The sequence below is a fragment of the Phyllosticta citriasiana genome (genome assembly GCF_038021145.1).
Source record: "Phyllosticta citriasiana strain CBS 120426 chromosome Unknown IWZ02scaffold_1, whole genome shotgun sequence".
Classification (NCBI taxonomy): Eukaryota; Fungi; Ascomycota; class Dothideomycetes; order Botryosphaeriales; family Phyllostictaceae; genus Phyllosticta; species Phyllosticta citriasiana.
The window spans coordinates 2,898,586-2,921,487 of NW_027117278.1; the positions used below are offsets into that span (position 1 = coordinate 2,898,586).

The following is a 22,902-nucleotide window of genomic DNA, read 5'->3' on the forward strand; positions in this document are numbered from 1 at the left end:
GGTAATAGGTATAGTACCTATTCCTTTAGCATAGATCTCTCCTTTACCTAGTTTTATAGGTAAATTTACTTCTTTTAAAGAAGTAAAGAGATCTTTATGTCTAGATATATGGGCTATAGCGCTGGTGTCTAGAATCTAGTCATTTAGGCCGGGACCCACGGTAAAATAAGAGGTATAACCCGTAATGTGTAGGGTATCCTCTAAATCCGTAGGACTACTATTATTTTCTTTACCCTTTAAATTCCTAGCTCTTTTATAGCAGTCCTTTTCTAGATGGCCATTCTTTTTACAATAAGAGCACTTCTTAGTACTCTTATTATTATAAGTAGAGGCGTTCTTTTTAGAAGAAGATTTCCCTTTATTACTAGTTATAGTAATAAGGGCAGTATTACTTTCTTCTTCTAGTTCTCAGCGCCGAGACTCTTCTACTAGACGCTCTATAAGGTGGTCTAGAGTAGTCTCTTCTTTTAGCCCTAGCTAGGCTACGGCGCTCCATAAAGAATAGCTACTAGGTATATTACTAAAGAATACACCTAGTTTCTGCCTCTCCGTTAAGGCCATCTTAGTCTAAGATAATAGGGTTATCTCATCTAATAGATTAGCCACCTAGGTATTAATATCTCCTGTATCTTTAAGGCTTAGTAGCCTTATAAAGTATAAGACTTCCTATGAAAGTCCCTTAGATTTACATCTTTTTCTAAGGGCTTCTCCCATAGAACTTATAGTTCTATAATAGGTAATGCTAGAATAAAGTTTAGGATCTATAGAGGTCCTAATGAAAGTCCTTATTCTAGTATTATTAACCTCCTAGGTAGGATCTTCTACTTTAGGTTAAGATTTAGAGTCTAGATAGGCTTTTAGCCCTTCTATAATCACTATATCATTTATAGTAGATCGCTAAGACTCCTAGTTCTTAGGGCCTTTAAGTTTAGGAATGCTAGGGAATTCTTTTCCCATATTTCCTAGTAGAAGATGTTCCTTTCTTAAGGTATATTAAAGATTTTATACCTTATAGAGGTCTTTAGAGTATAAAACTCTATGTACTTATAGTTTTAAGCGGAAACTATAAGTATATGAAGTCTCAAAGTTTATTAGGTGCTAATGGGCCTGATGTACCTAATAGAAAGTGGGGAGATTATTAGAGTATCGATGTTTTCTCTAATAACTTAGCCGGGAGTAGAGATATAAGGAATCTAATTTCAGATCCTTGTCCGCCGAGTTTTTCTCTTCAAAACGGTATACGACTTTGCTTACTAAGCAAAGTATTCGGGTTGATGCGGGTCGAAAACGTTTCGAAGTATCGTGAAGTTTTAGTGTTCCTCATGCTAAGACACTAGTGGGAACTAGTGTAAACGGGTAACGCTTAGGCCTAATATGATATAGAGGCCGCGCAGCCACACCTTATATTAACGTAGTTAATAGAAATGTAAGGAAATCCGGAGAAAGGCGGAGAAAGGTAAAGAATAGGTAGCGAATAAGGTTATTCTAGACTACTAGAAGGTTCTAGAATAAAATCCTAGATAGATATAGGCCCGACGGTCCTAGGAAAAATTCGATAGGCTAAGAGCCTAAGGATAGGGCTTAGGATACTAGTCCTTACCCTAAAAAATACCTTACTTATATAAATAAGTAGGCTTTCCCTAGACTTCTTTATAAGTTTAGCTTAATAGCTATCCACCGAGATAGTCTTACTAAGCCTTACTTATAAGAGAGGTCTAGTATAGAAAGAATAGTATATTCTTTCTTATAAGTAGGGAAGGAAGTAAAATCCTACTTATAAATTATAAGGCAAGCTATATAGTAATCTATAGATTACTATTAGCCGGGCTTATAACCTATTAGCGGTATTCTATAAAGATAAGTAATATCTTTATTATATACCGTATAGTAGATGGTTTATAGTAGAGAATGTAGTAGATTCTTTACTATAAGAGAACTTCCTTAAAGGACTAACTAGTAGGCTACCTAAGGGTGTTTATATAGAAGAACCTATAGATTCTAGAGAGTTCTATCTCTAGGTAATTAGTAATAGGTTCTTCTATTAATAGAAGACGATTTCTAATTAATCTAGACTAGAAGATTCTAGGCCTTAGTAATAAGACAATCTAGAATAAGGGCTAGAATCTAAAAGAACCTATAGGAATAAGTTCTTAGTAATAGAAGAGGTCTAGAAGAGTCTAGAATAGTCTAGACTTATTCTTAGGCCTCTAATAGTATCTTTTCCCTATAGTTACTTATTAGTATAAACCTATCCTTTAGAGCGCTTATTCTTTCCTTAATTATAGGTTTTCCGCGAGCTAAGCGTTTAGCGGTTAGGGAGTAGGTATCTATAATCTTATTAAGGGCGAGGTACTTCTTAGTTATAAAGTCCTTATATAGCGGGAGGAGTAGTACTTATTATTTATAGGTTTTAAGGTCCTTTTCGTTAGTAAGGACTAGTCCTTTAAGGAGAGGCTCTTAAGGCTCTATTTTAGGGAAGAGAGTAATAAGACTAGTATATTTAAGTAGATCATGTTAATTAAGGAGGGAGATAGTCTAGTTAAGCTATCTATCCTAGTCTTTAGCTATATTAAGAATGATAGTAGCGTTAGTAGCTATAGCGATTTTACTAAGGTGTAATACCTAGAAAGTTCTTAAAACTGCCTAATCTAGAAAGGTACGAGTCTTTATAGAGTAGGGTGCCCTAATATTAAAAACTCTACGTTTCCTATAGGATTATCCTAATTAGGTATAGTACTAAGCTTTAATATATAGCTAGGGGGGCCTACTTAAGTTACGCGGCTCTAATTAGTTAACTAGGTATATATTAGCGATTCCGGGCTTATAATAATCACGGATAAGTAGGTACGTCCGTATACGTAATTAGTTATATGATAAGGGGAAGATATTATCTTATCTCTATAACTATCTACTTACATAACTACTTTATATAATTAGAATTAGGTAATTATAAACGTATCTTATTAGTTTAGTACTAATATTACTACTACTACGCCTTAAGAGATATTAAAGATATCGTATTAAGCACGTGTAGTAGAGTCGTCTTGGCGCGATTTGTAGCCGTCGCGGCGACCCATTAACCGACTTCCAGCTCGGCGCCTCACATCTCAGGCCCACTCGCAATTTCCGATCTAGAAACTCTTGAGCCAAGTCTCGGCGTGGCGCTGCGAAATGGCACCGCAGACCCCCACACCTCGCTCGCAACGCGCATAATTGGCAGTGGTGGCGACAGCGGCGCAACCCGCGGCTGGCATGATGGCATGGTCAAACGCATGAAGGAGCGCTGGTCAAACGCATTAAGGCGTCGTCAAACGCATGACGCATGAAAAGCTGGACGAGCGTCTGCGCTGAAGAAGGCAAAGCGAAGTAACTTGCGACTGGAAAAGGCGAGCCGAGTCGAAGAAGGACATGTGGTGTGGTGGGGTTGAGGTGAGGTGTTCGGGGGCAAGGGGAAAAGCCGCGGCGCTGACCAAGTCGCAAGCGCCCCCTGAATCCCCTGAATTGCAACCATCTCCGAAAGGCTTGGTTGTAGACGCGCAAATCGCGCGCAGCTCTCCTTCTCAGACCTCAGCCTCGCCACTGTCGCCAATTTGGGCTCCGGATTTTTCCTCCGCGTCGCGCTCTTCCTCCGTTTCGCTCGCCGCGGCACAACCTGCTTTTCCACTCACTTCCCCTACACGCCGGCTAGCTGCGTCTCACGACCACAAGAGACAAGACGCCGACACGTCGTAGTGTCACTGTCACATTCACGCTGTCATAGACCGTGTGGTCCTTCCATTTCGCGATGTGTATTTCCGCTGTTTCGCCAACTGTCGGATTGGGCTGACGGATTGACCGGCCGATGGGCGGCTTGTGGGAGGATGAGAAGCAGACTAGCGATGCACGACATCAACAAGCTTGGGATTGGAAGATAGGGGCACGTTAGGCGCGTAAGGCGGTCCTTCGCTGGTGCTGCTGTCACCGTCGAAAAAATGATGTTTCTTGACATTTTGGATGCCTGCCACTGTGGTTGCGTCCAGGGAGCTGTCGGCCATTACTATAGTTGCACTAAGGGAACAAGCGTCCACTGCTATGGTTGCGCTCGGGCAGCTGCCATCTGCTGCTACAGCTGCGCCTTGGGAGCATTCGTCCGCTGCTCCAGTTATGCACCGGGAGCATTCGTCCACTCTGACAGTCGCGCATAGGGAGCAGTCCTTCGACTCCGCAGCTGGAAAGACCGCTCACTGGCTTTGGGACACGTCGCCCTTCGGTCATTAATGGCGATTTTAAAGATTCTGTCTACGTGACTGTGACAGAGAATAAACTGACCAGACTTTGTTGAGCAACAAAAATGGCGCGGAACTTACCGGCAGGCTGTGCGCTCATCGCTCTGTGGAGTGCGGCTTGATCGCCGACTTCTCGTTCTGTTTCGAGTGAAGTTTGAAGCAATTGTGATTTTGGTTCGCTTCCGGAGGGGCACGTCTTAGCTTTTCCGCAGGACTCGATGTGGCTCTCATTGACCTTAAAGATTTTAGAGAGCAATTGTCTGGAATAGAAGTCACGAGAAACCTCAGTCCTGACTTAAGGGCTCTGGTGAGGCACAATTCCCAAAGTCTTCTTACAGGACCTACTCATAAGTCATTCAAAGGACTGTTGACAGCGGAGCTGCTCTGGTTGCTGTATTCATGGAGGCCTTGCTCATGAGCCAGCAATTGCTCTTCGGTGGATCCAACGCGCTCTGACAGCAGCAATCAATCCACACTCTCTTCCGAATGGAAACTGGGTACTTTCTCCAATCTCGAGATTTTCCAACAATTTTGGTCCAGCCTTTTGATCATACTGGCGTTGGTGGCTTGTGTTTGGAGCTCGTTGTACCATTTTTGTTCCTCAAACATGATCAGAGCATACTCCAGTCGTTCAATGCGTTGTTGGTTGTCTATTGCGCCTTTTTTGGTGACGTTGCCGTGTGTGCTGTGCTGGCAGAAGGAGGAGCTTAATGGAGTCAAACTGGACTTTGGTACAATTAGAGGAGATGTGGCGGGTGCATAGTTCTAAAATTCTTTGTGGTTGGAAGGTATGCAGTCCGCAGTCGTCGCTAGCTTGGAGGAAGGCGCAACCTGAGGCGTGGCCGCCCACACAACTTACAATCAAAAGTATCGAGATTCCAGTCTCATTTCAATCCTTTAAAATTAGAAGAACAGGTAACTCACTGTGTTTCTTTCACTGGAGCCAAATCATAAGATGGTTCCGGCCAGCGATCAACAGGAGACCATCAGGGACCTCAAGGCGGTTGTCACTGAGCTTCAACATCAGAGGCGTCGCGGTGAGATCGAACCACGAGAGATCACGCCATGTTTCTCAATGAAATCGACAATCTAAACAGAAGAGTTTCGAGGCTCAAAAGAGAACAAATGACCGCCTAAGACGACAAAACATCCATTGATCAAGGGCAGTGGACCGCGCTCAAGGATCCTCCCAGCGCTCGGCCTCACACAGACAGGTAAGAATCTACTCTTATGGATATCAGTTGGAAACCCAATGTCGTTACACTCTTGTCTCTCTGAGCAACGCTGATACTTTCAAAATCAGCAGCAATAGTTCAAAGAAAGTGGACATGTCCTTGCATGAACATACGACAAGCCAGCAGACGGACGACGATTTAAAGACCCTCCTCTCGAAATTAGGCCTCTGCAACATGGATGGACATGACTGCGAAATCCCCGTCTGCTTGGAAGACCATCATTGCGCAAACACAAAATGCACAGGAAGCTGTGTACGTAAACATGGCCAATTTCAGAGGAGACACGCGACATGTGGATTGTTCCTTTGGAACTCCGAGCAACATGCGCAAAAGTACGAAAATCTTGAAGACCGTCCAAGAGCTCATGATCTGCGCGAATCCCGACTCGAGTTGCCAGCAAACCATGATCAGGCCTGCTCCAGTACTCTCCATTGAGCCAAATACGGACTGAAGAACGGCCCGAAAAACTAATCCTTCTTGCGACAAATGTAAATGACTGGGCCACATTCGCAAGTTTTGTCCTGAGATTTTCCCGGAGCTGAAGGGTAATTTCTGCGTGGCTTGCCAGCAGCTGGGGCATCCTACCCGGCGTTGTTTTCATGTTCACCCTGATTTGGCCCCCAAGGGTTTCCAGGCTAGTCCAAAAATTCGCGCGCGTTGGGTCAAGTACGGCCACCTTATATGATGCAGCCATGGACGAAGGACGCCGATCCATTCTTGTGGACTTGGGTGATACTAGGAACTGTGTTGGTGCGGCTTTGGGACATTGTCCTGGATGCGACGACGGAAGAATGATCGCCCTATCTCTCCTATGATACTGAGCTTGTTTAAGAGCTGCAGCTGTAAGCTTTGGGTCTTTTTCACGGTGCGAGGACGGAGAGCTTCTCACCTAATCATCGTTGTAGGCATGGGTGATATTGGAAACCACGGCTATACGGTTTTGAGTCTCAGCAGATACGATCACAGAAAAAGCGTGTTGGTCCTTCCTTAGGTGACCAACACTTAGTAAATGCACCATCTTTTAAGCACCGTGAGAGCATTACATGCATGGCTGACTGCTCGTTTGTGTGGTGTGTCTAAAACAGTGTTCCACTGTCTCCTGCGGCGCCGGCCCGGCCCGTAAGCGAAACTCTAAACCAACCCCATGCTGACACCCACAAGCCTTGGAAGTCTTCGCCCCACGGATTTGAATGTCGATGCATAAAGTGTGAGACCTTCATTTCACACAGAGAATGCTCTTGAGCTGACACCTTTGCACACCGCCCCCTGGCTTTGAAGCACTACGGACTTTTTTCTCCACTGTTTGCTTTCAGGTTTCTCGTTTCCAGGCTCTGATTGCGATCAATTCTGGATTGCAACACGCGTCGGGCTATCGCGTTGTCGTATCAAAGACCGTGAATGGGGCTCTACAGATGGTGTTCTAGAGCGGATTCCTCTTACACGAGTCGGCTTCCGCGTGCGGCACTCCTCCCACTCTACGAAAGGTGCTCGCTACTGACTGCTGCGACCCATGAACAAACCGCCGGCAACTCTGGAATGGAGCTTCCCAGGATGAAACCTCTCAAGCTGGTCCGAACGATCCATTCGCTTTTTCAAAAGAAGTCGTCCTTTCTAGCAGGAGGCGCCGCATTTTGGAGCGTGCCCGACCCACATTTCCGACCTGTTTGCAGGTGAAATTGTCCACCATACTGGAAGCAGCCCAATCTTGCTGGAAGTACCTTACTCTTGCTGCTGCTTATACAAAATGCGAATGGTTTGTTTCCAGCCTTGGAATGCACTACGAATGTGCTGGAAACTGGCATCGTCAGGGAAGCTTCATGCGCAAGACCGTCGGGCGGCTGTTGGGTCTGGTGGTTGCACTTTACCTCTAGGGAGACCGGGAATTTAAACAGAAAGATCTCGATTCGATTCAACTTCGATGAACAGAACTCCTTCTGGACAAGGGAACACCGGACCACTACGGAATCTGTCGGCTTGGACGCAAGGCCGCCCGAAGAATGCCTTGAGGCTTTCCCTGACGTGATGTCACGTCTATCATCCGCTCAACAGACTTCTTGCAATACTCCATACTGCGCAGCAGGCTCCAGAAAGATATCGATGAAGCTGCATTCCAAGGATCACTGGTGCCTACGCAGACGCGCAATCATGGAGACGCCTTGGGAGCGACGAATTAGCAACAATTCATGTAGTTGGGAATCCAGAGCGAATATCAGAGGGCGCATTGATGTCGGAAAGCTGCAAGAGTGGGGGCTGGTCAATGATAGAGTGGACGGAGTTGCTTCGGCCTCGGCAAGAGCTTATTCGAGGGGACGGCTTCATCAGAGGGCTGGCCACACAGGGACTACCAGCCAGTGAGTAAATGGAGCCTCTGTGAGCGCTCGACGCTGTCAGGACGCGGGACTTAATACAAAGGAAGGCAAGCGGAGGCAGATGCACCATTCATCAAACCAACAGACGAAATCTGGAATCTCTCGACGCCTTCTTTTCAACCCCACATTCTCACTTCTAATCTACAAGCACACTTTTCCGGCTTTATTTGCTCCTCTAGCAACTCGGAATCTGAAACCGCCAACCATCGCGGCTTGAGTGGGCCGAAGCGGCATTTCCGAACATGAATACTCCCAATGGCCGTCAAGGGAACCGCAAGAATAGCGCTGTCAATGGCGGCGGCAGCCAGGAGGAAGCATTGTTGGATGAGCTCAATCATATGAAGCGCAATTACCTGGACATCAAAGCCGTCATGGTCGCCCTCCAATCCCAAATGACACGGTTGCGGAGCCAACTCGCAGACATGGAAACTGAGAATGAAGAACTTCGAGATGAAGTCGGGACCCTTCAAACCCAGGTCACCGCACTCAAAGCCGGCGAGGCTCGCCCACGAAACGGTGGTGATGGTGGAAGCTCCAAGTTCGAGCACCACAGTGCCAACAGCTCAACGGTAAGCGGATATCAATTTGCGGAGAATCCACTTCGTGGCAGCCGAGTTGGTTGACATATTTTGTGCAGCTCTCCAGAAGTGCCCCACGACATTTGGTATCTGCAGGGTACAGAGGTCATCATCAGATGCCTAGAGCCCAACATCAGCCCGGAGGTTCCCATGTCAGGCGCGAAAGACATGACAGGACCACCGCACAAGCATCACCACTCGCTTGCGAACAAGGTGCACCCACTCTTCTGAAGAAGCAGCCAGCTCCCATCAAGCACGAGCACACGGGAGCGCAACGTGCGCATGAGAAATCAAATACCGCAGAAAAAGTGACGTCAGTCGTTCCCCAGTCCCGCGTCCCATCAGTCCAGTGACTAATGATTCCATAGCATCGCCTCTCTCGTCCACACCAGCTCTACCCCAAACACCAACACGTCAAGGCGTTTACAGAACGACCGCGCTCGTCTCAAGTCCGCCACAGACTCCGATCTTTCTACCGCCAGCGGCTCAGTCTCCCAACCCATCAGCAGAAAAAGACGTCGACTGGAGCTAGACGCAAGCGATGACGACAAGTCGAGTGATTATGAGCCGCCGAGGAAAGTGACGAAGCTTTGGCATTGTCCTCTGCAGTTGGCTTCGATGCGCCTGGGTTTCCTGCGGGACTATCGGGCAGAATAGAATGTATTGGGAGTAGTTCGTGTCCCGATGAATAACAAGTTGCGCGGCATGGCGTCTTTCAGCAAAACAGTTGGCTTTGCTTTCGGGCTCAGATTTTACCATTCCTTTCCAAAGCAGTATTCGTGAAGGATGTCGCATTCGCTCCTCCAGTGTTCTGATCCCGCTCCCACATTTCAACACCGAAAGAGGACACTCGGAAATTCGCGGTGGCTTGCATGGAGCACCACATGACTACATCGAGACAGCAGAGACCTTTATCATCTGAGCCAGCTTCTCAATCTGCCAATCCACGCCGACAGACCCAACACAAAGGGTGTCAAAGGCAGTGATTCGCCCTATATCTGGCTGCCTAGTGAACGACCGCTCCTATGACGCAACTGCGGCGGCGAATGAATGCTCCTTGGGCGCGGCAGTACGAACACGGCTCACCACAGTCTCAGCAACCCATCTACGCCGCAGTATAGAGCCCTCCAGCCATGGAGACGAGGTGGTCGTAGTGCTGAAACCAGGCACTCAAGGTGTTCGGATGGGCTGCCTTGCCGAGCAGCTCTTGGACGAGGAAATCTTCGCGTCGTGATTGTCCGCGCAACTGGAGGACATGAGGGGCATCGCGGCGGTTTCAAACCTTGTCGGAATCCAGTTGCAGAGCTCAGCCGACGCGCTGGTTCAAGTGCATAGCTGCCAAGCGAATGTACTTGCGGCGAGGCCAGAGTGGGAAGGGCGCTTCGCCTGCAAACTTGAGGCAGCTGTCCACTCTGGCGTCCTTTGTAGGTCAGCAGTATATTCGGTGTGGGGAGAGGCTGGAGACTTACAGAGCATGTTTCCCGGTTCGTTGGCGGTAGAGGTCGGGGGAGGTTGAGTGTTAGTTGCGCGCGCTGGGCTGCGTAGAGGCGCTAGAACGTGTACGGCGCGGAGGTGAGCAGACGGTAAACTACCACCGCCTATAGCATCAAGACGATTCTGCTGCGTACATGACCCAGGCCTACTACGAAGTAGCCGTGACGAGGCTACTTCATGCCGTGAGGGTTCTTGTGATATCTGAGAGAGAGCAGTAGGAGATTTATCCAGCACATTCAGTAGTTCGGACAGCATATCCTGACAAACTAGAGGCACATGGGCTATGACATAGGGGACAAAACGAAGAAGGACTGGTCATCAGGATGATCCATCCGCCGGAGCTCTGACGATGTCATCACTCAAAGTATGCACGTATTTGGAAGCATTGTGGAGGAATGCTCATGACTGTCATTTTTTATCTGATTCAAGATTCCATGGGCAACTGGAAAACTATGGAGGGAAGCCGTCTCGGTCGGAGCGCGACGAAGATGGCTGTTAGGTGCAGGGGCTGTGGAGGGAGCGATGTTAGCGAAAACATCAACAAAGAACCGGTTTCTGGCCACTTACTCCTTGCTGAGCAACGTATTGTGATCATGGAATTTCAATCTCATCGGGAGCACGACGAGAGAGATATCGATGTAGAGGGGCTGGAAAAAGGGGAACGTAAGCAAGGGTTATCAATAGAAGGTTCAGCGTCAAACAACTTACCACTCTGTCGTAACATGAACTGGACGAGCAAATACCATCGGGAGCACGAGGCAAAGGGCTCACCAGCGAATCGGCTACGAAGGGAAGGGCGTAAGCAAGAGTCATCGACAGAGACACCAGTGTCAGGTCACATACCGTGTTGCATGCCGGGTCGGGCAAGACCGTCCCCAACGCGCCAAGCTGCACAAAGATCTTGAACAAACGGCTGCATCGTTGCCGCCAGGCAGGCGAAGTCTCTGGCTTGTCTGCTCTTTCGAGCAGCTCGTTAATCATGCCGGCTATCACAGTCAGTCCCATGGCACATGGAGGGAAAGGTTGCAGCTTTGACTCACCAAAAAATGCTCATTGGCGAACCCTGCTGGGCACGCCGATGCGATCCAGCTCGCAAGCTGCTTCGCAAAGCAGAACACCCTGGCTAGACATTGGACGGCCCTCTTGAAGAGCCATGGCCAGCTCTCTGTCGAAATTGGTAACTTTGGCAGTCAGTGATTCAATGATCTGGGTCAAGCACAGGCGACCGCCAACAGTGGAGACGTGGGTTTGGAGACGTACAATTCTCCCTTGGGCGAGGGAGGACAGCAGGAGGAGGAGCGAGACGATGAGCACCCATGATGTTTGCGAAGTGGTCGGCGCAGGCGGGTGGGTGGAGGTTGAGGTTGGAGGTCAAAATGTGGTGTTTTGTCCAAGTCAAAAATCGTAGCGCGGCCCTCTTTAAAAGCCTCGCGCTCTGTGCCTACACTCGCCCATTAGCACCCGCACTATGCCCAATTGGGCCGTTTTGCGCCTGCGGAGGGAAGTAACCTGAAAGTGAAAGCACCCTTCCCACAGCCGGTGCGCCCAAGGTCACTCACTCGTCGTTCCCATGGCGACGTGCCAAACTGTCATCGAAGGACCATCCACCGCCTCTCCTATTAGCTCCACCAGTCCGCCAACAGGGAGCATTCATCTAATTCTCCCATTTTCGGCGCTCTCAGTACTCTCAAATACTCGTGAAGTCGAATACATAGCTAATACAACCACCGAATGCAAAACAAAACGAGATAGAACCATTCAATCCATCAACATGCTTCTGAATTTGCCCGCAAAAAATCCCTATTGGCAAACCTTTTTAACCACTGCTATTGATTTGTGTGGTTGAATACACAGTACACAAAACACGATGCATGAATTTCCGCAAGGCAAGATTTCTGATTGATTGCTCATGCTGTTTAACTGACTAACTGGACACGGGTATGGCCATTTCACGTCCACGGAGCGGTTTTCATCTTGGAAGAACTACTGTGTCGGCTCAAATCAATAGAAGAGGGTGAAGTGAAGTGTCACGTACTCGAGCTCTGATTGCGACCGGGGAGGCCAATCGCACTGTTGTGCCGGTGTGAGGCGTCCAAATTTCATATTCTGTGGGAGACTGAAACGTCAGCCCAAAACTCCAAAAATCGACCCAGTACGAAGGTGCCTACTCATCGCATGTCGTAGCCCGAGAAGAGTAATATGGTCTCAGAAGGTGATGAGCTGCGAAGAAGTCGAGACGCCAGCAAAAACCACCAACAGATGTCACAATTGTCGAAGGCTACATGCATACTGTGTGTATCACTGCGACGGACGCCATGGTGAGAAGACAGGCGAAGCGCTTGCGCCACGCGGCCGAAGTCTCCGGGCGCGCTGACCTCTCAATGAGGTGGTCAAGAAGGTCGACTGTCACAGTAGTACTCCTCAGCCAGCCAGTCTCGCAATTTACACACACACACACACACACAGACAGACAAACAAAGACTGTGGTGGCGCGTCCGAGGGGACTCACCGCCGAACTCGCGCCTTGGACGATGCTGGACGGCGTCCCGGCGGACGGCGGCGACGCGAAGATAGCGGCGCTGCGTCGCGGCACCGTCGCCTTTGCGCGACTTGGCTAAGCTGAGAAACCAATCGACGTAGAAGACTTGGGCGGTTAGGTCGGCCAGTTGGCGAGGTTTGTGGGCACGCGCGCTGGGTGGGTTCGTCAAGACTTACAGTCTTCAGAGGAGGCTTGGACGGTGATCTTGCCATCGAGTGGCTTCCAAGCTTTGAGTGGGTCTGACAGGAGCGTTATTGCGGTGGTGTGGGCGGTGGTGTGGGATGGAGGTGGAGGTTTGGTGTTTTGGCACGGTCAAATCTCAGCGCGAAGTCCACTTTTATTTACACCCACTCTGCGCCCAACCCGCTCTCCATCTGCGCCAGCACGCCGGCAGAGGGATGGGATGGCAAGAGAAGACACCTTCGATGTCCTCTCCTCACGCTGTTCCTGCGCGCGAGGAGCAATCATCTGTCTGCCCGTACCACGCCCAGCCTTCCCCTAGAAACGGCTGCTTCATCCAACACACCGCAACGGAAAAAAAAAAAAAAAAAAAAAAAAAAAGGCAACTCCCACTGTTGCACGGCAAAAAGACCGCTCTTACCTCTGCCGCCCACATGCCAGTCTCGAAGCGAAGACGGAGGACAGACAAAAGATTTTTCCCGAACCGAAATGTTTAGAGAGAGACCACGGGAGTGATATAACACAAGTATATACGCAGAGCGAAGTAAAGTATGATGATATGATGATGATGTATGCGCCATGCACCCTTCTTCCAGCCCTTCATCGCTCATCCAAAAGTCAACCAAACCAACGACCAATCCAAACACCAGCCGAACCGAGCACAACCCAAGTGGCCAAAGGAAACAAAAAGACCAACCCTACAAAAAAGCTCGCAGAAGTTGAATCAATCTCACTCCACACTCTCAAAACTCTTGGCACCCGGGGCCGCTGCAACAGCACCATCACCGTCCACGCCCACACCCTTTCCCTTGCCCTTGCCCTTCCGCTTCTCCTTCCGCCTAACAACACCAACCTCAACAAGCCGCGCCCACACGCCATCATCGTCAATCCTCGCCTTCCCCTTCGCCGAAGCGGTGCCAAGTACCCTCGTGCGATCAAACGCCAGTCCATCGAGCTTCTTGACGCCCTCGCACGCATGCGCGACGAGCATCTCGTACACGCGCCTGCGCAGCGCCGTGTCAGCGTCCAGCCGGGCGCGGTAATTTGCGTCGAGCACGGCCGGTTGAGGTGGGAGGCTGTGCAGGTTGGCGGGGTGCGGCGAGGCGTAGAAGCGCTGCGAAGAGGTAAAAGGGTCGGCGTCGGCGTTATCACCTGCCTGCGTTGCCGTGTCGTCGTCGTCTGAGTCGGCAGGGTGCGAGACGAAGGACGACGTGACCGTGGATGGGAAAGAGAGGGGAGAAAAGGTGGGCGAGGTGATGCCGCCGCCGGCTGCCGATGTGAAGGATCCGGGCGCGCTTGCTGGAGGCGGCGCGGTGAGGAGACGCGGGAGTGCGCTGCCGTTGTCTTTGGGAGATTTGGCTTTGCTGTGAGCCAGCGCGGCGGTGGAGACAGCGGCGAGAGTCGAGGCGAGCAAGGGTTGCGCGTAGAAGCCGACGTTGAAAGGGTTGTTGCGCATGTCGACCGTCTTGAGTGAGGAGCCAAGTTTGCTGAGCACGAGAATGTTGCGGCGCAGGCGTTGAAGGCGGTTTCCGGCGACTTCGAGCTTGCGGAGTTTCTTCATATTGAGCAGCGGTCGCAGATCCTTGACGGCGTTGGCATTCAAATTGAGGGTCCTCGTGTTTGGTGCCATGAGACCGAAGCGCTCCGGCAAGGCGATGAGCCCGCAGTTGGCGAGCTCCAGACGCTGGAGATTGAGTAGAGAGACATCTGCAGGCAGCGTGAAGTGCGACATTGAGTTTGCAGAAAGGTACAACTCGTTCAAGTCCGGGTTGCTGAAGAAGGAATTGGCATCGAACGGACTAGTCGGCTGTTGGTCACGAGCAGAGAGAATTCGGAGATGTCGCAGCGTCTTGAGGTCAGGTATCGAAGGCAAGTGGTTCGAATCGCACGAGACGGAGACGAGAGAGGGGAATCGAGACAGCGAGAGGCTCATAAGGCGATTGCGGTTCAGACTCAGGTTGCGAAGACGATGTACCTTGGCCGTAAGAGCGTGCGTTGGAAATTGGACAAGTTGATTGTCATCTAATGCAGTCAGTACTGAATCTAGCAGCGTGTCTTCAAAGCTTACCCAGTCCCAGCGTCTCGAGGAACGGCAATTCCTCGAGCCCCCTTATGCTCTTGATTGCATTCCCACTCAGGTCCAACTCCACCAGCGTATCGAGCGCACATCCCCTTAGATCAACGCGGCGAATCTTGTTGTTCTTGACACTCAGCTTGATCAGGGCATCCAGACCCAGGACGCCGTCAAGGTCTTCAATTTGATTGCCGTCTGCCTTGATTTCTCTCAAATGCAAAAGGCCCTTGAAGCCAATCAGGCTGTCGAGAGCATTTCCAGATACGTCCAGGTATTGAAGGTTGGCCAAGTGGCCCCAACCAGTCAGACTAGTCAAGCAGTTGTTTTGAATGTTGAGTCGGCGGATGGACGGCGGTGCACCCGTGAGCTGCGCAATATGATTGTTGCTGACATCGAGGTTTTCAACCTTGGCGCAGAGTTCGTCGAGGCGATGCAGAGTTGGCAGATCCTTATTCCGCAGTCCTACAGTCCTCAAATCTTCCCAGAAAAGTTCCTCTGGCGCCTCGTCTTGCAATGCCTTGACCAGCTCTACAGTGCCTTGTGCAAATCTGTCCTCGAGGACCGACAAAGCCTGCTTGTTGCCGCCGACGACCTTCTTGACCAGACGGTTGGGAAGCTCCTTTTCGTCAATCTGATTCAGCGTAAATTCGGGCAGCTCAGAAAGCAGAAAGGTCGTGTAGGCGGTGCCTGCCTTGGGCGAGTACGGTCCAACGGCATTGGAACCGACAGACGAGCCGAGCGGTTTGGAGACACTCGACTTAAGAGGCCTCGCGATGCTGACACTGAAGCGCAACGGGCTATCGCCCTGCTCGGAATACATTTCTGCGCGTTGGATCAAGGACAGGTCCGCATTCGTCTGACGGGGAGGAGTGGGGCTGTGGTCGGTAACAGTCTCCTTGGTGACGCTGCGGAACTTGTTGAATCGCGGGTGAGGCGTTGCCCAGTCACGCTTGAGCGGCGTTGCTTCATCCTGATCCTCGGTCTGGTAGTCGCCCAGATACGGCAACTCTATCGTCTTCTCTTCTTCAAAAGACTTTTGACGGGCGTTGGTCCTATCTCCATCGAAAGATTTTCCTGAAAGCTTCCTGAGCTCCTTTTCTACACCTTCGTGAATCGAGGACCGGTGGATCGACGACGGGACTTCGGGAATGGTATCTTCACGAGAAAGAGGCTTCAGACCAGCGTGGCAATGTTTGTCGCTCACTGAAGTGGCCCTGGTATCAGGCTGGACAGCACTGGATGACAAGTTGACAGAGTGCTTTGACTGAGCGCTGTTCGTGTCGGAGACGGGGATTTCTGCCCCTTCCCTAGTATGCGGTCTTTCTGCACTTGCTTTTCGAGAAGTAGTTTCCTTCTCGCGGTAACTCTGGAGAAACTCATTCGCTTCTTCGAACATGGATGGCGGGTACTCGGCCTGGCGCTTCTCATTAAGCTCGTCGACCGTCAGATCCGGAATGTTCTTCAAAGGGTCGTCGTCACTGGTGGTAATGTTGCTTACGTCAAGGTTGGACCAGTGGCTCCTTGCCTTTCGCCTGACCCAGATGCCCTTCTCACGGTCAAAAGTCATGCCGGCCAGCTCCTGGGGAATGAGATGCGCGACAGCCCCGGGGGCCAGGTTGGCGACATTTTCGGAACGAGAAACCCCAGTGGCGTTGGTTCGGCCCAGGGACGAGTCCAGCGTCGAGCATCGAGAGCGTGGTGACTGCGAAGACTTTGTGCCAGGTGGGCTGCCATCCGAGTGACTTCGGTCCCGCCGTCTCTGCATCGTCAGATTCCTCGTCAAAATGCGAATGTCGGGAGACTGGCCCTCGAAGAAGCGGCTCTCTTCGCTGGTGCGGTCCTCGTAATGCCTCAGGTTGTTTGAGCGGAAGCTGGCTATCATAAAGTCGTCGCCGTCAGTCTCTTGAAACTTTTTCAGGTGGCTGGCCACACGCGAGTTGGAGGTCCTCGGGGCGGCGGGGTTACTCCATCCATCCTTTGAGCCGTCGCGGCTGGGTGGTCGCGATAGAGCGAGAGGGCTTTCCGGCACTTGAAGAAAGGTTGGCCTCTCTCGCAGTGGGCTTTGGTCCGACTCAGCCAAGCTTTCCAGCGCACTGTTGGGACGCCCGCGCGTTCGGATGTGGTCCATGATCAAACGGGCCTGGTCCAAAAAGTCTTGAGTAGTGACGGAACGCTTGCGATCTTCGTCCCTCATGCGCTGGTTCCTCTTCACCGTAAAGGTGGCAACCTCACGAGCAATCGCTCGCTCGTGTTCTCGCTCCTCGGATAGACGACGGGAAGAAGGACTCTCCACGTGCTCTTTGATGACGTGTAGAGCTTTGGGTGAGTTGTGCAAGTAGGCATCGGTTGCACTCAAGACTTGGCGCTGGACTTGCTCCAATCTACGCTCGTTTGGAGTCGGATTGCGAGGCCGCAAGGAGAGATCTTCGTGCGGATCCTCGAAGGTGAGCTGAAGTTTATCGTACGAGTATTCTTCAACATCCCCAAGCTCAGACGAGAGAAGGGTACGTCGTCGCTTTGGCTGAGGGTTTTTGAATGGAGAAGTTGGTGGTCGCTTGCCCTCTGAAGTTTCAGAGTCTGGTGGCAAATGACTAGTGCTGAGGGCCGGAAAGAGCTGGTTCGGGCTCAAACGAGGCGACTTTGGAACCTTTATTGAGCTCTTGTTTGTCATGGTAGTTGCTCCACTCTTGACGGTATGCCTTGACAGCTTCCTCTTGTTCACGCTCGACTGGTGGACGTTTCCGTCGATGAGGTTGAACTTGAACTCGGGCAAGATGGGACGAGAAGCAGCAACATCGTCCCCGTAAGAATTGGAGTTGCGAGAAGAGGAAAACTCCTCCTCTGGAAACCGATGATTGTCGAGCTCACCGCGACCAAAGTAGCTTCCATTCGAGGTTCGGAATTGTTCCTCGTTATCATCGGATTCGTGGAATCCTTCTTCGACAGAGGGCAACCACGCCTCGAGACGCTTTTCTGGCGACTCTGAGCTGCTGGGCCTGCTTGAATTTGACGTAGTTGGCAAAGCATCTTCCAGTTGACTCATTCTGCGAAACAGCCGGTTGGCGGTGAAAGTGTCATGGTCGCCAAAAAGCTTCAGAGGACTTCCCGAAGATCTCGGCCTGTCAGAGTCTAGATTTGATTGTCCTCGTGCGGGTGTTTTGGGAGACAGAGGAGGGCTAGAAGAACGAGGAAGTTGGCGACGAATGTGCGTCGTCGGCCTTTCGAACATGGGCAAAGTCGCTTGCGAGTCTTCTTGACGGACAGATGGATCATTGGGGTCCGAAGTCTCTCCTCTCAATGGTGAGGGGCTGAGGTCACGTTGTCTAAACGAGCCGTCGGCAGAAAACCCACCTCGTTTGAGGTTAACAAACTGCCCAACGTTGAGATGGTCTGGTGTTCCAGTGGGAAGGTCGTCAGGCAGTGTTTCGGATCGCAATTTCGAAAAAGTCGAAATGTCGGTATTGCCATTGCTGTTGAGGCTCTCGTTAAAGGCCGAAGGGTTCGTTTTTTCGGGTTGGTTCTTAACCCGTTCCAGTTCAGATTTGGACAAGTCCAGCGGCTGGTATTCGATTCCTCCGTCCTTGGTATTGCGCCTAGAAATGTAGACTGGGCTGAAGCTGTCGTCCGTCATTTCAGTCTGCCCGCTGGTGACGCGGGAGCGGTCCTTCGCCGAAAGGCTAGAGTGCTCGTGGATCGGCTGAAGTTTTGGAGAGTTCCTCGTTTGGAGCACTGAGCCACCCTCAAACTCTGGCATCTCGACGACGCTTTGCATGGAATCCCCTTCCAACACGTCATAATCGCGAGATGAAGGCTTGGATGGCGAGCTCTGAGAGACTTGGGACGGCCACGGCGGGGGACTCGATGGCATCATCACGACGCTATCCTTGAGCATCGAAAGACGGCCCTTTTTCCTGCCAGGCGATGACGAAGGTGCCGGTGCCGGCTGCTGAAAAATATTCTCCAATCCCATTGGACTAAACAGATCCTTTTGGTCGCCGTATCCCATCTTGCCGTGTACCAGTCTGCGCTTCCACTCTGGAGTGTCCTGAAGCCGCTTGGTCTGCAAGGGAGCGGCGCTCTTGATTTCGACGGTGCCGTATCGCACTACGGAGTCGGCCGATGAGGTTGAAACGGATCGCGGATGCGAAGGGACTCTCGACTCATTGGGGCGCGCGGGAGAGGTCGCGGGGTAGTTGTTTAGGATGTTGTTGTCGCTCTTGCTGCGCTCGGCGAGTGCACTCTTGCGCTTGCCGGGCAATTGCCTCGCGACAGGCTCAGTGTTTGGCGTTTGCAATGCTGCGGGAGCGGGAGAGCTCTTGAGTCGTGGTATGCGGCTGCGGGATGGGGGATTCGAGTCGAAGCAAGATTTAGCAGCTGAAGAGTCGCGACGCGACGGCGGAGAAGAGGCGGCCTGAGGGACCCAGTCCTCGGAAAGGTCGTCCAGCCATGGTTGTGCCATTGTCGTGAAATTGGGCGCGATTTGCAGGCCTGTCGATCCCACGACGCGACAGGCTGGCGGCGTATAATGGCCTCTGCGGCGGCCTGTTGACGAGGGTGAGGGGGGAGGACGAGGGGAGGACGGCGGGAAGCGCAAGAGAGGAGGGCAACGCGCGCGCGGAAAAAAGAGAACTGACGGGAGAGATGGCCTCCACAAAGAAGTGGCGTCGCTAGCTGGAGTATTATGATGAGATTGATGGTGGAGGGCGAGGGCACAGACGGACACAGACACAGACGCGAGATGGACAGGCACCACAGCGGGAGAGAGACCGGGATCGTTGCCACGGCAACCACAAACCTCGACTCTCGTCGCCCAAAAGGTTCCGTTGGACGTGCGCGTCTCCAGAAATCCACCACGTCCACCGCTTCCTCCACCACGCCCGCCCACAAAAAGACCCGCTGCGCCCTTCTGCTGGGCTCACGCCCTGCGCTCGTCCTCAACACGTCTCCCGAGATCTTGTTCGACTCTCGGACCCCGTCGCTCGTTGCGTAGTAGCCGGTGCTCCAAGCGCCAAAACCAACAAGCTGTGCTCGCCTCCGTCGCTCCAGTCACCGCCTATTCACCTCGCAGCCACAGAAAAACCATGCCGTCGTGCTACTCCTAACCCTTCGTCCCTTCACCAACCTCCTCAATGGCTTCCCTTTTCCTGCACCCCCATCTTGCCGACCCCGACGACGACTTCTTCTTTACCCGCGATGTCGTCGACGATGCCGAGTTCCGTCATGACCACCACGATGCTAAGCGCCGACGCATCGAAAACTTGAGCCGCCGCTACCTCCAAGGTCATCCCATGATCATTCAGAGTGCTCGACTGCGAGGTCCCTTTAGCCATCGTAAATCTACGAATGTGACGGAAAAGACAACGGGACAATCACACGAGGTGCCTCAGAGACGTATGCCTCAGCGGCAAAAGGTGAAGAAATTGTTGCGGAAACACAGCTCGGACCATGGAGATCCAAGTCCTGCTCCCCGTCAGGTCACTCCAGAAGTCGCGGCAGCTGCTCCCACCAAGGAATCTACCCATGAGTGGTTGCGGAGGTTGGAGCCCCGTGCCGGTTCGCCGGAGGCCGATGGAGATATTTCGAGGCTTGAGGATCGTCTAGATCGCCTCGAGAGTCACACCCCTTCAAAACCATCCGCCCCGCGTTCAATTGAAACTAATCCCACTGTAAACCATGTGCTGGGAAGCAATGACTTGAGACTGTGTTGGAATCTCAAGGAAAGGAAAAAGGACTCCAGGGGAATCGCATCGGACTCCCTTCTCGACCTCCCCGAGTTTGACGACTCGGTCAAAGCCAGGTCCAACTCTCAGCCAACATTGACAAGCATTCCTCTGTCGTTGCAAGCCAATGTCGACGAGCATTCTGTGAGACCGGCTCCTGATGCTGAACACATCAACGACCAAACTGAGCCCGATGTGAAAATGTTGGATCGACTGGCGGAATCCCCCAGAAGTAATCCCCCTCCAGACACCAAAGCAAGCGACGAGGCTGGCCACACTAAACCAAAGAGCGAACGAGCCCCCCTCACCTCTCGTAGTGCGGCTTTCACGATTCCATTTCCATCACGCAGAACGAGTGTCATCAAAATTGCCGAAGGCCAGGAAAATGCTCCATACAATGGCGACAAGCCAAAAGAACCCCTTGCACGACCTCAAGGTTCTCGTAGACTATCGGAGCCAGGCCGACCAAATGAAAAGAAAAAGAGAACCCATGCTTTGCATGCTTCTCCGACAGGCTTTCATTCGCCATTCGTCTATCGAAAGGCTTCTGACGAAGAAAAGCCAAGATCTACTGCCGGGAAACGAGAGAAGCGCAAAGCAGCAACCGCCCGCTTCGTCGAATTTGGATCGTCTCCGTTGCGAGTGGATGACCGGGAGTTGTTAGATGGACAGGTGCAGAGTCCTTCCAAGTCAGAACCAATCCCAGAGAAGAATATTTCTGTCGAGCCCGACACTGATGCTTCCGATCACAAGTATTTACCCCAGAAGAATATTCTTGACGGGCTTGAGGGCAGTGGTGTGGCTCCAAAGAGCCTGTCCCAGAAAAATATTCCTATCGAGCCTGAGGTCAAAGATGTGGCTCACGAGATTCCATTCCAGGAGAAGCTTCCCGACGGCCCTGAGGTTAAGGATGTAGCTCACCGGAATCCATCTCAGGACAAACTTCCCAACGGTCCAGAGCTCAAAGGTGTGGCTCACGAGACTGTACCTCGGGGAAACATTTGCGACCAGCCAGAGGAAAATCACGTGGCTCGCGACACTATGTCCCCGGAAAACTTTCCTGACGAGGTTGATGCCAATCACATGGCTCACAAGAGCTTTTCCCAGGAGGATATTCTTGGAAACCCTGGTGCTAATGAACTAGCTCAGGAGAGTCTGCCACACGACTTTTCAACACAGGCCGCCCTCGTTTCCGCCCAACGAGCATTTCAGCAACAGCTTGTGTCCCCTGCAAAAAGGTCGGACATTTATAACCTCATGGACCCAATTTCAGACAGCCAAAACACGACACCGCCTCCTACTGGCCCAATGCCCACCTTCAGCCCCATCACGCCCTTCCGCATGGTCAATCAAGAACCAAAGTCGACGGAGAAACCCCCAACATCGGCCGCTCCGCCAGTCAGCACACAGGACCTCTTCAACGCAGCATCTCCCTTCGCCTTCAGCACCGTCAAGAAGCCAAAGCCCCGCAAGCGCGTCAGCATCGGCATCGAGTCGCTGCTCAATCCGCAGCTCCGCGGTCCAGAGCACGCGACGCCATGCACCACCTCCAAAGGTGCCAACGCGAATGCAGACGGTGATACCACTGTTGCCGACCCCTCGACCATGTTCGCACCCGCAGACGTCAGCATGGTGGACACGGGCACCCCCGCCCTCTCGCCATCTCACGACCGCTCGCTCCCGCTTCAATCGACTCCCTCATGGACGCCCATCAACAAGCCCGCCTCGCAGCCGTCACCGCCAAAGTCGACCTCTGCCTCGCCGCTCCTCTATCACAATCACCGCGTCCAACAAACGCCAGCTTCCCCCTCCTCAACCGCTCCGCCAACCATCTACCACTTCTCGCTGTCAGCCTCGCAGCCATCCAACAACAGCGTGTCCGCCTCTTCCTCTTCGACGCGGGGCCGTCGGACACGCCAGGGCCAGGGCCAGGGCCAGGGGCGTCGCTCCAACGCTACCAACAACACTAATAGCAATGCTAATACCAACACCAATGCTAGCAGGAGCATCAATACGAACGGCAATGTCACTGGCAACAGCAGCATCATGTCGGCGCCGCCGCCCTCGCAGCAGACGCAATCGGCGGCACCGCCGCTGTCGCTGCCGGACGCCCAACAAGTGTCGGGCAATGCGCTGCTGGGCGATGACGAGGTGGTCGACATTGATGCCGTCGTCGAGGCTGCGGATAGCTTCTTGAGTACGTGGGATTGGCGTAGGGATTTGGCGGGGGTGAGGGCGGCGTAGGAGAGAGGGAAGGCGATGCATGGGCGTTTATTTCATTGCTTGCTTTTACGTTTTTGATTACTAGAGGAGGGCGGTTGGTTCTGGTGGTGTTATGGTGTTGTGGTATTGTGTTTTCCGCGCTGGATGGACGAGAATTCTACGGTACTGCTGCTGCAGGTCTGATGCGGTGAGGTAGCTGGGTGGCTGCTCTGGACACTGATGAAT

At 51.9% G+C, this 22,902-nt stretch overlaps 3 protein-coding genes across 3 annotated transcripts; 2 read left to right on the forward strand and 1 right to left on the reverse strand.

Annotated features, from left to right (window-relative positions):
* Positions 1–7,841: 7,841 nt before the first annotated feature.
* On the forward strand, positions 7,842–9,301 carry IWZ02DRAFT_31831 (uncharacterized protein). The gene is made up of 3 exons (XM_066764169.1): positions 7,842–8,438; positions 8,507–8,760; positions 8,816–9,301. The coding sequence occupies exons 1-3, from the start codon at positions 8,112–8,114 to the stop codon at positions 9,102–9,104; spliced, it is 870 nt and encodes a 289-aa protein (XP_066627557.1). The 5' UTR covers positions 7,842–8,111; the 3' UTR covers positions 9,105–9,301.
* Positions 9,302–12,936: 3,635 nt separating this feature from the next.
* On the reverse strand, positions 12,937–19,431 carry IWZ02DRAFT_478776 (uncharacterized protein). Its single transcript, XM_066769076.1, has 2 exons — positions 14,729–19,431; positions 12,937–14,682 (listed from the first exon to the last, which is right to left on the reverse strand). Exons 1-2 carry the CDS (start codon positions 19,191–19,193, stop codon positions 13,391–13,393), a joined length of 5,757 nt encoding a protein of 1,918 aa, XP_066627558.1. The 5' UTR covers positions 19,194–19,431; the 3' UTR covers positions 12,937–13,390.
* Positions 19,432–19,863: 432 nt separating this feature from the next.
* On the forward strand, positions 19,864–22,698 carry IWZ02DRAFT_487025 (uncharacterized protein; the record flags this gene model as incomplete). Its single annotated transcript, XM_066769322.1, has 1 exon — positions 19,864–22,698. One exon carries the CDS (start codon positions 19,864–19,866, stop codon positions 22,696–22,698), a length of 2,835 nt encoding a protein of 944 aa, XP_066627559.1.
* Between the last annotated feature and the right edge of the window lie 204 nt (positions 22,699–22,902).

Excerpts from the sequence above, each read along its gene's own strand:
- IWZ02DRAFT_31831 (XM_066764169.1), top strand. The coding sequence starts at position 8,112 with ATGAATACTCCCAATGGCCGTCAAGGGAACCGCAAGAATAGCGCTGTC. Across the intron at positions 8,439-8,506 it reads ACAGTGCCAACAGCTCAACG|CTCTCCAGAAGTGCCCCACG; the intron begins GTAAGCGGATAT and ends TATTTTGTGCAG. Across the intron at positions 8,761-8,815 it reads AATACCGCAGAAAAAGTGAC|CATCGCCTCTCTCGTCCACA; the intron begins GTCAGTCGTTCC and ends ATGATTCCATAG.
- IWZ02DRAFT_478776 (XM_066769076.1), bottom strand. The coding sequence starts at position 19,193 with ATGGCACAACCATGGCTGGACGACCTTTCCGAGGACTGGGTCCCTCAG. Across the intron at positions 14,683-14,728 it reads CCTCGAGACGCTGGGACTGG|ATGACAATCAACTTGTCCAA; the intron begins GTAAGCTTTGAA and ends TGACTGCATTAG.